The sequence below is a fragment of the Scyliorhinus torazame genome, chromosome 3 (assembly GCF_047496885.1).
Source record: "Scyliorhinus torazame isolate Kashiwa2021f chromosome 3, sScyTor2.1, whole genome shotgun sequence".
Lineage (NCBI taxonomy): Eukaryota > Metazoa > Chordata > Chondrichthyes > Carcharhiniformes > Scyliorhinidae > Scyliorhinus > Scyliorhinus torazame.
The window spans coordinates 44,991,304-45,005,999 of NC_092709.1; the positions used below are offsets into that span (position 1 = coordinate 44,991,304).

Sequence of the window (14,696 nt, forward strand, 5' to 3'; positions counted from 1 at the left end):
CCTCTCCCCCCACCTCCCTCCCTCCCAGAATCCTTCCATCCACTTCCTCTTGGAAACATCCCGCCCCACCTTTCACATTTCCAGGGCCATCAAAACCTGTTCGAACAGGCTCCAATGACCGCGGCCCCTCCCCTCACTACACTCCCGTTCACTAGCCAACCCTCACTGGCTAGTGTGGAGGTCCCTGCCCAGGCTCCCCTCCTCCCAATCCCCTCACCCATGACCCAGTCCCTGAAAACAAAGACACACCAACATAACCAGAGCAAAAACACGCGCCCCAGAAAACCGCCACAACCCAATATATTCATACCCACAGTAGCCCATAGAAAAGGTAAACTTCCGTTGCCCATCAACCAAACCAAAAGCCAAACCTCCAACTGTTCCCCCCACAAATACAAAACATATAAACAACCTGAAACAAGAACTGAGGCTATACACAACATTTAACCCCCCCCTCCTCTCAGTCTAAAGCCAAAGTCGGGTCCCACCTCTCATTTGAACCCCACTCCTTCAGTCTTCTCAAATGCCTCCGTCGCCTCCACTGTCTCAAAGCAGAAGTCTCTCGAATTTAAGGTCACCCTCAGCTTTGCCGGGTAGACCACACCAAACCTCACACCATTGCTGAAGAGTGCCGCCTTCAACCAACCGAAGGCCGCCCACCTTCTCGCCAACTCCACAATTAAGTCCTGGTATATTTGGCGTACCGAAAACAATCTCTCTCTAAATGTTAGAAAGACCAAGGAACTGATCATCGACTTCGGAAGCGTAGCACGACACACACTCCCGTCAGCATCAATGGCTCCGAAGTCGAGATGGTCGATAGCTTTACGTTTCTGGGGGTCACCGTCACCAACAGTCTGTCCTGGTCCATTCATGTTGATGCAACAATCAAGAAAGCCCAACAACTTCTCTACAACCTACAGAAGCTAAAGAAATTTGGCATGTCTGCATCGACTCTCACAAACTTCTACAGATGTGCGATAGAGAGCATCCTATCCGGCTGCATCACAGCTGGGTATGGCAACTGCTCGGCACAAGATCGCAAGAAACTACAGAGTGTGGTGAACTCAGCCCAACACATCATACAAGCTTGCCACCCCCACATTGATTCTGCATACACCTCACTGCCTCAGGAAGGCAGACAGCATTATCAGAGACCCCTCCCACCCAGGCTTTGCCTTATTCCAGACCCTTCCGTCAGGCAGAAGGTACAGAAGTCTGAAGACTCGCACATCCAGACATAGGAACAGCTTCTTGCCCACAGCTACAAGACTCCTCAACGACTCCCCCTCGGACTGATCTGTTCCCTGTAAGAACACTATTCACAACGCCCTATTCTGCTCTTGCTCATGTATTTGCTTTGTTTGGCCCCTTGTTCTGCACTGTAACCAATTACTGTTTGTCAATGTACCATTTGTCAATGTTCTCTGTTGATTATTCTTTTGTCTACTATGTACGTACTGTACGTTCCCTCGGATGCAGAAAAATACTTTTCACTGTACTTCGGTACATGTGACAATAAATTAAATCAATCAATCAATCAAATACCAGCTCCTTCCCACTTCACCTCACGCCTTTGCTTTGCACAACTCAGGACCTTCTCCTTGACATGGAACTTGTGGAAGCAAATTATGAGCGCCCTTGACAGCTCGTTTGCCTTCGGCTTGGCCCTGAGCGACCGATGAGCCCTGTCCAGCTCATGGCGGGAGGGCTCTTCCCCCTCTCGCAACAACTTTGCCAACATCTTTGCGAAGAACTCAGACAGCCTCAGGCCCACCACCCCCTCTGGCAAGCCTACAATTCTCACATTCTGCCACACCGACCTTGTCTCCAGGTCCTCCACTTTGGCTCTGAGTCCTTTGTTGGCCCCCACCACCTTCCACAGCTTCTCGCCCATTGAGGTGAGCTGGTCACTGTGCTGCGACAGAGCTTCCTCTACCACCTTCAACTTCTATCCTTGCTCCCGCACCTCGGCTGATGTCTTCGACATTTTCGCCTTCACCGGGACCATCACCTCCTCCACCGACTGTTTAATCGCAGCCATCATCTCCTTTTGCATCACTTCCATGTGTTTGGTGAACTGCTTCTCAAACTCTCCGGCCATCACCTCGGTCAGAGTCTCCACTGTGAGAGGCATGGCCCCACCCAGCGATCCAGCTTCCGTCATCGTTCCTGCTGCCGGGCTGACCCTTCGCTCGCCCCCTTCTTCCCAGCAGCTTTTTTCTGGGTCTTAGACATTCCCCACCTCCTTTATGCCTTCCTGCACCAGCTTGTTCAAAAACTGTCCCTGGAACCGGGCATTAAACTCCAAAAAACAGAGCCTCGAGCAGGAGCTACCCAACGTGCAACTTCCACCTACATGCGGCCACCGGAAGTCTGCTGAGCTCCACAATAACAGAATTTGCGATAAGGTGGTGAAACTTGGGCAAACTGGCTGATTAAACATAACTATCTTACAAGACATAGATACCCAGATGCCTAGCTTGAGATTTTTAACCTATAAACAGAAGTCCAGCACTTCCTGTTTTGGTCACTATAGGATGGCAGAACTTACGAACGTGATTGCAAATAACCTGCATTTGTGGGGCTGTGAAAATGCATGCACATCACCAGTGCATTAGGATCTCAGGGTCAACCTCCTAGTCGATTTTTTTTTAAAAAACAAGAGACTCAGGGATTTCCCCAGGAAAGTGGGAATATTTGGTGGGAGCTCTACATGTAGCTGTTTCTCCATTTCCCATGCCCACTCACATGTACTCACTCACTGGATGGACTGCCTTCATTCTTGCTAGAATACAAAGGCACGCGCCGTAATGTTTATAATTTCAAAAGAGGCGAGAGACAGAAAATCATAGAATCGTAGAATTTACAGTGCAGCAGGAGGCCATTTGGCCCACCGAGTCTGCACCGGCCCTTGGAAAGAGCACCCCACTTAAACCCATGCCTCCACCCTATCCCCGTAACCCAGTAACCCCACCTTTTGGACACTAAAGACCTGATTACAGTTAGTTTAAGGAACTACGATACTGAGATTACAAAAGGCAGCTGAAATGTACTTCAGCTTCAGGCAGTAGTGTTCAAGCAGCTCTGATTGCCCCGGAGGGAGAGAAAGAGAGAGAGAGAGAGAAAGGGAAATGGAGAGAGAGAGAGAGTGAGAGAATTGGTACTGGCATGTCTGAGTGTAAACGCACAGGTGACACACATCCAATGCAATCCATACCAGCCTGGGCACTATCTAGGTGATAAAGCAAATAGGTGTAGCATGAAACTGAATGCCAACCATCAAAAATGGCTTAACAATCAATAACTACAGCAACGAGTCAGGTAATAATGATGCTCACATTAATACTGACTGCTGGAATTTCTGCACTGCGTGCCTGCCCTGAGCTCAGGCGCTGCACTGCAGTGTGCTGCACACCCTGGTTTGTTCTGGCTTCTGCATTTAGTGACAGAACTCATTATTCAGCACATAAAATAAAATTAAAAATTACAGCCGCAACACAGTGAGGCAGCACACTGTACTATGGCGTGATAGGACATGAACCATGATCATTCCCACTGTTTGTAGCCGGTCTCAGCTGTGCGAGGGTGGGAAGGCGCTGAGCGGATGCCAAGTATTTCGAACAGGAAGGAAGGGAAACTTCCAAGGGACAACCTGCTCAGGTTGCCCTCGTGCAGTGTCCTGCATCCTCTTACTCCTCCCGACGGTTCTATGTTCCTCATCGTGTTGGGATTAAGACTCATCCACCCTCTAACATTAACTCTTTCTTCCCACCACCTCAAACCTGCAATTCCTCATCGTCCTTCCTCATGCAGTGTTACATTTTCTTTTTAAAGATCCAGTCATTTAGCTGCTACTGACTGATTCATTTCATCCACTTCACCCTCTCCAATCTTGATGGGTGTCCTGCAATAGTGGGCTTGACCTTCCACCTTTCTCAGTTTAAAAAGCTGAAGTGTGTTTACCCCTGGCCGCGCACGGCAAATAAATCGTCAATTTTGTTAACAGTGGCTTTTGGACAAAGAGCTAGCTCTAGTTCTGAAACATATGTGGGGAGGAGCGACAGCATGTCAGGTTGGTGTTGGGACAGATTATGACCCTGCAGTACTGTACCTCACACAGAGAAAACAGCAGGATCACACCAGGCACCAGAACAACAACTTGCATTTATGTAGCACCTTTTTTTGCAATAGAAGTTGCTTCACAGGAGTACTATCCCGTAGCTCAAAAGAGGCTAGTGATACATGTTGCAGGCTGAAGCTGAAATGATTCCACCATGTGTGTTGAGCACACACACACAGTTCAGAACAAATACAGGCCAATTACTCCACTGCTGCTCCAGGTTACTGTTTGACAACTGCTTTCACTAATCAATAGGAGTTTCATTAGCAACAACTTTACCCAGTGGACTAGTCATACAAGACAGTGGTTTACAAGCCCCTTTTCTGTTCTCATTAGGAATTTCTGTGTTGGTGTGCATGGTAAAGAACTAGTATTCTCAAAACCTCCATCCACACACAATCAAGATGACCTCAGCAATTATAACAGAAGATGCTTCAAAAGTATCTGTGGATGTTTCTAAATGGGCCCGTGTCTGCACATTGCTGCATTTATAGCTGGGAAGGCAGTGGCGTAGTGGTATTGTCACTGGACAAGTAAAACAGAGACCCAGGATAATGATCTGGGGCCCTGGGTTTGAATTGCACCACAGCAGGTGGGGAATTTAAACTCAATAAAATATCTGGAATTAAAATGATGATCGTGAAACCATTGTCGATTGTTGTAAAAACTTACCTTGTTCACTGATGTCCTTTAGGGAAGGAAATCTGCCATCCTTACTTGGTCTGGCCTATATGTGACTCCAGACCCACAGCAATGTGGTTGACTCTTAAATGCCCTCTGAAACGGCCTAGCAAGCCACTCAGTTGTATTCAACCGCTACAAAAACACAAAAAATAAATTAAACCAAGCACCAGAAACGACAATGGCAGACCCAGCCCTGTCGACCCTGCAAACTCCGCCTTACTGACATCTAGGAGCTTGTGCCAAAGTTGGGAGAGCTGTCTCACAGACCAGTTAAGCAACAGCCTGACATAGTCATACACACATCTTTCAGACAATATCCTTGATAGCACTGTCACCATTCCTGGGTATATCCTGTCTCACCGGCAGGACAGACACAGCAGAGGTGGTAGCACAGAGGGAGGGAGTTGCCCTGGGAGTCCTCAACATCGACTCTGGACCCCACGAAGTCTGATGGCTTCAGATTAAACATGGGCAAGGAAACCTCCTGCTGATTTCCTCGGAGCGCCACCATTGGCTGATGAATCAGTACTCCTCCATGTTGAACACCACTTGGAGGAAGCACTGAGGGTGGCAAGGGTGCAGAATATGCTCTTGGTGGGGGACTTCAATGTCCATCACCAAGAGTGACTCAGTGGTACCACCACAGACTGAGCTGGGCAGGTCCTAAAGGACATAGCTGCTAGACTAGGATTGCAGCAGGTGGTGAGGGAACCAACAGGAGGGAAAAACATACTTGACCTCATCCTCATAAATCTGCCTGCTGCAGATGCATCTGTCCATGATAGTATTGGTAGAAGTGACCACTGCACATGTGGAGACAAAGTCCCATCTTCACATTGAAGATACACTCCATTGTGTTGTGTGGCACTTCCACCATGCTAAATGGGATAGACTTCGAACATCTGCAACCTCATGGCCTGGCGTGTTCCCCACTCTACGATTACCACCAAGCCAGGGGATCAACCCTGGTTCAATGAAGAGTGCAGGAGAGCATTCCAGGAACAACATCAGGCATACCGAAAAATAAGGTACCAACCGGGTGAAGCTACAAACAGGACTATTTGTGTGCGAAACAGCATAAGCAGCAAGTAATGGACAGAGCTAAGCGATTCCACAACCAACGCATCATAAGCTCTGCAGTCCTGCCACATCCAGCCGCGAGTGATAGTGGACTATTAAACAACTTACTGGAGGAGGAGGCTCCACAAATATCCACATTCTCAATGATGGAGGAGCCCAGTACATATGTGCAAAAGACAAGGCTGAGGCATTCGCGACAATCTTCAGCCAGAAGTGCCGAGTGGATGATTCATCTCGGTCTCCTCCAGTAGTCCCCAGCATCACAGCTGTCAGTCTTCAGCCAATACGATTCATTCCCGGTGATAATAAGAAATGGTTGAAGGCACTGTATACTGAAAAGGCTATGGGTTCTGACAATATTCCTGCAATAGTACTGAAGACTTGTGCTCCAGAACTTGCCGCACCCCTAGCCAAGCTGTTCCAGTACAGCTACAACACTGGCATCGACCCGGTAATGTGGAAAATTGCTCAGGTGTGTCCTGTACACAAGAAACAGGAAAAATCCAACCCAGCCAATTACCACCCTATCAGTCTACCCTCCATCATCAGCAAAGTGATGGAAGGAGTCATCAACAGTGCTATCAAGCAGCACTTACTTGGCAATAATCTGCTCACGGATGCTCAGTTTGGATTCTGCCAGGGTCACTCAGCTCCTGACCTCATTACAGCCTTGGTCAAACATGGAAAAAAGAGATGAATTCCAGAGGTGAGGTGAGAGTGCTGCCCTTGACAACAAGGTAGCATTTGACCGAGTATGGCATCAAGGAGCCCTAGCTAAACTGAGCTCAATGGAATCAGGGGAAAACTTCCGCTAGTTGGAGTCATATCTGGCACAAAGAAAGATGGTTGTGGTGGTTGGAGGTCAATCATCTCAGTTCCAGGTCATCACTGCAGGAGTTCCTCAGGGTAGTGTCCAAGGCCCAATCATCTTTAGCTGTTTCATTAATGACCTGCCTTCCATCATAAGGTCAGAAGTGGGAATGTTTGCAAATGACTGCACAATGTTCAGCACCATTCGTGACCCCTCAGATAATGAAGCAGTCCGTCATGTCTAAATGCAGCAAGACCTGGACAATATCCAGCTTGGGCTGACAAGTGGAAAGTTACATTCGCGTCACACAAGTGCCAGGCAATGACCATCTCCTACAAGAGAGGATCTCACCATCGCCCCTTGACATTCAATGGCATTACCATCACTGAATCCCCCACAATCAACATCCTGGGGGGTTACTATTGATCAGAAACTGAACTGGACTAGCCGTATTGATACTGTGGCTACCAGGGCAGGTCGAAGGCTAGGAATTCTTCCAGTGAGTAACCCACCTCCTGACACCCCAAAGCCTGTCCGCCATCCACAAGGCACAAGTCAGGAGTGTAATGGAATACAAAGCAGCCCACTTGATTGCTCCTCCTTCCGCAAACATTCAAACCCTCAACCACCGACGAACAATGGCCGCCTTGTGTGCCTTCTACAAGATGCACTGCAGTAACTCACCTAGGTTCCTGAGACTGCACCTTCCAAACCTACGAAGACTGCCATCTAGGAGGACAAGAGCAGCAGATACCTGGGAACCCCACCACCTGGAGTTTTCCCTCTAAGTCACTCACCACCCTGACTTGGAAATATGTTGCTGTGCCTTCACTGTCGCTGGGGCAAAATCCTGGAACTTCGTCCCTAACAGCACAGTGGGTGTAGCTATACCTGAAGAACTGCAGCGGTTCAAGAAGGGAACACACCACCACCTTCTGAAGGGCAACTAGGGATGGGCAATAAATACTGGCCTAACCCGCGACGCCCACATCCTGTAAAATGATTTTTTTAAATAATAAATTTCCTGTTGGCTGGGATTTGCCTGGATTATGGTACGTGGGGGGGGGGGCGTAGCATGATTCATGCCAACATTAAAACAACTGCATGCAAGCAAGTTTGCTCGTGCATTCATCATTTAAAATTTGTAACTGTAACTTGAATATTCTGCCTTGGAGTCAAGAACATGCATTTAGGGCGGCCATGTGAAAAGCTGTAACCTTAGCCTGCATGGAAGGGCCAACCACTCAACACTGTGATGTCCTATGGTAGCTCACTTTGCCACAGGTTGGTGTTTACATTCGCTGCAGGCACCTTTCTTCCAGCACTGCAGTGGATAACGGCCTTTAAGGTGGTACTGAAGTGCAAATACGTGGTGCGTGACTTATATCACAGCACTGCTTCCATTATCATGAGTGCCTGCAACAGCTGTGCACATAATATAATTGTGGTATTCACCAACCCATTCAAAAACACCTTGTCATGATATCCAGATCAGCTTATCATGGTGCAATCACACACACACTGATGGACAGGCAGTTGGACCAAACAGCACACACATAACATCGCAGCCAATCACCAGTGAGAGCACACACACTATAAAACAGGGAACACCACAGTTCCCGCTCATTCTACCAGGAGATAGCTCAGAGCACAGAGCTCACAGCGCGCCACTCAGACATAGATCATGTGCTGAGTGCCTCACTAAGATAGCGATAAGGTCTGGGTTCACAGGTTAGCTGGTGAAGCACGTACCCAAGCTCAGTTGTTACCATTGATTAGACAATAAAACAGAGTTGTACCATCTACAGCCGTGTTGGATCATTTGTGCATCGGAACACCCAACACGACACACCTCACAGGCTCTTCCTCTGTAGTAAGCCATCACAACAAGGGATTTCATTTTAAAATTGTGATAATTTCCCTCAGCAGTCATTCCAATAACGCATCTCAAAATTCATTGAGCAGCCATTTTACTGAAACAAAGTTATAAACAACTCAGGATTATCATCTCAAACTTTGTGTTTGTGCAGGGCATAAATAATTCCATCGGGTCAAAGAAAAATGGCATTTATTTATGGAATTCAAAGATGAACTTGGAGTATAAATATGTCCGACTGTTCGACACAAATGAGGGCTACATATTCACATGCTTCAAATTGACATTTGCCATATTAAGCTCAGGAACAGACAACAAGCTGTGCTTTTTAAGATGAGAGTTATCCTGGGACCTAGATTAAAACCTCATACTCTAGTGGAAAAAATGGCAGTGGAGCAAAGACGATATTGTGTAAAACAAATGTTGCATAAGATCTTGGTGAAAAGGTCCACCCAAAATGTCAATGTATTGCTGCCTGATCTGATAGCTGCCATGGATTCTCTGCAATTTTACCCTTAGGTTAGCAACTTTTGCAGTTAGCTTTTTAATCCATTAATTAATCCAGAGGTAACCACTTCATAAAGCTGGGGGGTTGGGAGTTAGGAGGTTAGAAAGAGGGTGAATATTTAAACGTCAAACTAGCATGTTACAGACGTCCTCAAGATGTCTCTGTCCCCCTTGTATGTTTGGTTTGGGCCAAATAAAATGAAGATTTACTTGTGATCAAGTTAGAACAGTTAATTTGTTATTTTTGACTTACTGCACTTGTGATACGGGCATGAAAATAATTCTGAGATGTGGTCAGATATTCCTATAAATAAAGAAAGAAAGAAACAATAATAATAATAATATTTATTGGTGTCACACGCAGGCTTACATTAACACGGCAATGAAGTTACTGTGAAAATCCCCTCGTCGCCACATTCCGGCGCCTGTTCGGGTACACAGAGGGGGAATTCAGATTGTCCAATTCACCTAACAACCACGTCTTTCGGGACTTGTGGGAAGAAACCGGAGCACCCGGAGGAAACCCACCCAGACGCGGGGAGGACGTGTGGACTCCACACAATCAGCGTCCCTAGCCGGAAATTGAACCCGGGTCCCTGGCGCTGTGAAGCAACAGTGCTAACCACTGTGCTACCATGCCACCCTAAATGGAATGGGTGGAAGAACCAACATTCTTTGGGGTGCAGTGGTTGAATGCCCTTTGTTTTGTTGGTGTAGTTGAGAATGTCTCATTGCCCTTTCTCTGGACTTTCTTACATTAACAATTAGTCTGGCAAATCATGGCTGAAAATATATAAAATATTTTTTTTAATTTTTATTTTTCTTTTCCAATTAAGGGGCAATTTAGCGTGGCCAATCCACCTAAACATTGGGTTGTGGGGGTGAAACCCACGCAGACATGGGGAGAATGTGCAAACTCCACATGGACAGTGACCCAGGGCCAGGATTCGAACCGGGGTCCTCAGCGCCGCAGTCCCAGTGCTTACCATTGAGCCACATGCCACCCCTGAAAATATATTTGATGAAATATCGTAAAGCAACATCCACACACATACATTAAACAGCCAGGTTAAACATCAACAAGGAACCTTGGGCGAAATTCTCCTACCCGCCCCGCCACATTTCTGCCCCGACCGGCCGGCGGGAGTTTCCGTAACACCGGCTGGTCAATGGGGTTTCCCATTGTGGGGCAGCCCCACGCCGTCGGGAAACCCCGGGCGCCGGCAAAACGGAGACTCCCGCCGGCGGAGAATGACGCCCCTTTTCCCTCTCACACTATGGGCGGAATTCTCCACTCCCACGCCGAAGTGGCCGCGCCGTCATGAACGCCGTCGAGGTTCACGACGGCGCGAAACGGCTCCGGTCCCGACCGATTCAGGCCCTGACAATGGGCCAGGATCGAGCCCGCGTCATCTACACGCGCCAGGCCTTGTCGCCCGCGTAAAAGCGGCGGCGCATTGATGACGCGGCCGGCGCCGCATAACGAGCATCATTCGCGCATGCGTGGTTGCCGTCCTCTCTAAGTCCGCCCCGCAAGAAGATGGCGGACGGATCTTGCGGGGCCGCGGAAGGAAGGAGGTCCTCCTTCAGCGAGGACGGCCTGACGATCGGTGGGCACCGATTGCGGACCACCCCACATCTGAGGTACCCCCCGGTGCAGGATGCCCCCTCGCCCCCCCGCAGGCCGCTCCCCCAGCGTTCACGCACCGCTCATGACTGTAGCGACCAGGTGTGGGCGGCGCCGGGGGTAACCCACCGTTTTGGCCTGGCCGCTCGGCCCGTCCGGGCCACAGAATAGCGGCGGTGCCGGAGAATCGCCATTTGCGGTGTCTCCGGCGATTCTCCGGCCTGCGGCCCGCGAATCTCGACGGGCCGTTCCCGCCGCTTGGGAGAATCGCGGGAGGGCGTCGGACCGGCGTCCCGGGAAATTTTGGCGGCCCAGGTGATTCTCCCAACCGGCGTGGGAGTGGAGAATCTCGCCCTATGTTCTGCCTGTGGCTCAGAAATGTCAGAATCCAGCCTGAGACAATGGTCTACTCTGCTGAAATCTGACACACGCATTGAATGAAACAACACAAATCACATTTAAACAATGATTTTCTAAATACAAGGAAATACATTCAACAGAGCAAGGATTTCAATAAATTATTTTTAGAAGATATGGGGCGAGGACCGGAGAATCGCCGGGGTCTGGCGTGAATCCCGCCCCCGCCGATTGCCGAATTCCCCGGCACCGGTGGGAATCGCGCCGTGCCGGTTGGCGGGACCCCTCCGCGATTCTCTGGCCCGGATGGGCCGAAGTCCCGCCGGCATAGATTAAACCACCTACCTTACCGGCGGGACAAGGCGGCGCGGGCGGGCTCCGAGTTCCTGGGGGGGGCGGCGCGGGGCGATCTGGCCCCAGGGTGTGCCCCCACGGTGGCCTGGCCCGCGATCGGGGCCCACCGATCCACGGGCGGGCCTGTGCCGTGGGGGCACTCTTTCCCTTCCGCCTTCACCACGGTCTCCACCATGGTGGAGGCGGAAGAGACTTCCTCCACTGCGCATGCGTGGGAATGCCGTCAGCACCCGCTAACGCTCCCACGCATGCGCCGCCCGGAGATGTCATTTCCGCGCCAGCTGGCGGGGCACCAAAGGCCTTTTCCGCCAGCTGGCGGGGCGGAAATTCATCCGGCGCCGGCCTAGCCCCTTAAGGTTGGGGCTCGGCCCCCAAAGATGCGGAGCATTCCGCACCTTTGGGGCGGCGGGATGCCCGACTGATTTGCGCCGTTTCGGGCTCCAGTCGGCTGACATCGCGCCGATACCGGAGAATTTCTCCCATGATTCCTTACCATAGTCCCTCTATTTGGAATCATTCCAAAATCACAACACATATATGTTGCCACGTATCTGTATTAATTTAATTCAGTTAAATCATTTTTTTTTAAATGCCAGTCTTTATAATGTATATATTTTAAGAACATTCACAAATATTTTCACTAAAGAATCGACATGTACTCATAACAGATTTGTTTTCTTCAAATTCAGCAATCTTAATATAATTACTAGATTAAACTCCTCCCCCAGCATCAGAGATTTTACATGTTCATAATGTTTTCTTGGCAGTTGAATTTTCTTAGACATGACAGGAGTCCTTGCTAGGATTAACAAAGTGAATGAAGCTTCCACCACCTTGCTCCAGAGGTGTGTGCGCCTCAGAAAAGCCTGCACATGTGTGAACATTTCTGTCACACACACCTACTATTCCTGCATCATTCTTCCTTGATGCTGCCAAATTCAGTACCGATGATTTGTCATTTTTGAAGCAGTTTTGGGACCTTGGATTCATGTGCCACCAGCAACTGGGCCCAGATTCTCCCAAATTTGTTTCACATGGGACTCTAGACACCACCAGGCAGAAGAGGCTTTTCATCCGATCAATTTAGGCCGAATTCAAATCCTGGTCCTAGGAATGGCCAGTGCAATGTCCTGCCCCATAGAGGAGTGAATCTAACTTTTTGGTGAATGGTGCTATTGATAGCAGCAGAGGTTCCAGGCTGTAATGTATTACTGTAACGGAGTTCATGGAGCTGCTTATTTAATAATAATAATAATCACTTACTGGCACAAGTAGGCTTCAATGAAGTTACTGTGAAAAGCCCCTAGTCGCCACATTCCGCCGCCTGTTTGGGGAGGCCGGTAGGGGAATTTGTTGCAAAGTGAACAACAGGCATTTCACTGTAGATGGTTAAAAGAAAAATAACACCACACTACATGTTTGGGCAAGTAGCTCCCGGAAGAGTTTGAATCACTCCTTGTAAAAGAGCCGTGTGGAAGAAAAACTTTGCCTTTGAAACAGTTCAGGAATATAATTAATTCCTGTCTGTTGGAGGTGCCGTTGTTTGGATGAGATTATAAACTGAAGCCCTGTAAAAGCTCGCGTGGTAGCATTCCAAAAAGAGCGGGGAGCTGTCCTGGTCAATAATTACCCTTCAACCAACATCAGCAAAAGCAGATTGTTTGCTTGCTATCTCATCACCGCTACTATGAGGAAACATACTTTTAGCAAAATGTTTTCTTTCATGGGAAGGCCAGGCCAGCATTTGCTGCCCTTTATTGCCCTTGAGCTGAGTGACTTGCTCGGCCATTTCAGAGGGCAGTCATGAGTCAACCACATTGCTGCGGGTCTGGAGTCGTGTGTAGGCCAGACTAGGTAAGGCCGGCAGATCTCCTTCCTTAAAGGACATGAGTGAACCAGATGGGCTTTTATGACAATTGATGATCGTTTCATGGTCGCCATTACTGAGACTAGCTTTTCAATTCCAGATTTTATTTTCAATTAATTACATTTATGTTCCATCAGCAGCTGTGGTGGAATTTGGGCCCACATGCCCACAGCATTGGCCTAGGCCTCTGGATTAGCGATGCAGCGACATTACCACTACACTACCATTTCCCTGGCTGCCATCTGTCCTGCATTACAGCAGTAAAGGCACATCATTGGTTATAAAAGCACACTGAGATGTCCTGCAGTAATGAAAGACAACTTTATATATAAAATGCAAGTTGCCAGGTGGCACAGTGGTAAGCACTGCTGCCTCATGGCACGGAGGATGCAGGTTCGATCCCAGCCCCGGGTCACGGTCCTGTGGAGTTTGCACATTATCCCCGTGTCTGTGTGGGTCTCACCCCACAACTCAAAAGATGTGCAGGGTAGGTGAATTGGCCACGCTATATTGCCTCTTAATTGGAATTAAAAAAAAAAAATGCAAGTTGATTCTTTCTTGAATTGTGCAGATGAGGGGACCTGAAAGGTGAAGAACATGTTGAATTTTATTTATCTTTAAAATGAGGTAGCTTTAACAAGGAAGAAATTATTTTTGCGCTGTAAATCAAAAACATTGCTGCGTGCCACGGTGGCGCAGTGGGTTCGCCCTGCTGCCTCAGGGCGCTGAGGTCCCAGGTTCGATCCCGCCTCTGGGTCACTGTCCGTGTGGAGTTTGCACATTCTCCCCGTGTTTGCGTGGGTTTCGCCCCCACAACCCAAAGATGTGCAGGCTAGGTGGATTGGCCATGCTAAATTACCCCTTAATTGGAAAAAATGAATTGGGGTACTCTAAATTTAAAAAAAACATTGCTGCCATGGTGACCTGTCAGTGGCCAAGTAATTTGAGGTCTCTATAGTGAGGTAAAAAGTGCTATGGTTGAGCAAATAAAATGATTCCTTTACTTCTCTTCTTGTTGATTCATACCAACAGAAACACTGAGGCTGCAAAATTGGACAACCCCCCCCAAACAACATCTGTGGGAATCATAATGCGCAGTTAACCCACATCTGTTGCTTCCATTGTAGCAAATACTTAAGTCTCCCTACTTAAGGAAGGGTATACTTGTATTGGAGGCAGTTCAGAGAAAGTTCACAAGACTGATTCCTATGATGAAGGGGTTTTCTTTTGAGGAAACGTTAAGAAGGTTGTGCCTCTACTCATTGGAGTTTAGAAGAATGAGAGGTGAGCTTATTGGAACATATATAAGATTCTGAGAGAGCTTGATGGGGTCAATGCTGAGGGGATTTACCTCTTGTGGGGGAATCTAGAGCTAGAGGGCATAGTTTAAAGATGGGTCTAGAATTTTCC

General features: G+C 48.4%; 1 protein-coding gene across 4 annotated transcripts in view; it reads right to left on the reverse strand.

Annotated features, from left to right (window-relative positions):
- Nucleotides 1–14,696, reverse strand: part of maml3 (mastermind-like transcriptional coactivator 3) — a 665,132-nt gene that overhangs the window by 117,006 nt on the left and 533,430 nt on the right. For 3 of the 4 annotated variants that reach the window (XM_072495605.1, XM_072495603.1, XM_072495606.1), the window contains exon 3: nucleotides 9,335–9,385. The exons of the other annotated variant lie outside the window; for it this stretch is intronic. In XM_072495605.1, coding sequence (XP_072351706.1) covers nucleotides 9,335–9,385 — 51 coding nt within the window. The remainder of the gene's footprint in view (nucleotides 1–9,334; nucleotides 9,386–14,696) is intronic. 4 annotated transcript variants of the gene reach the window in all.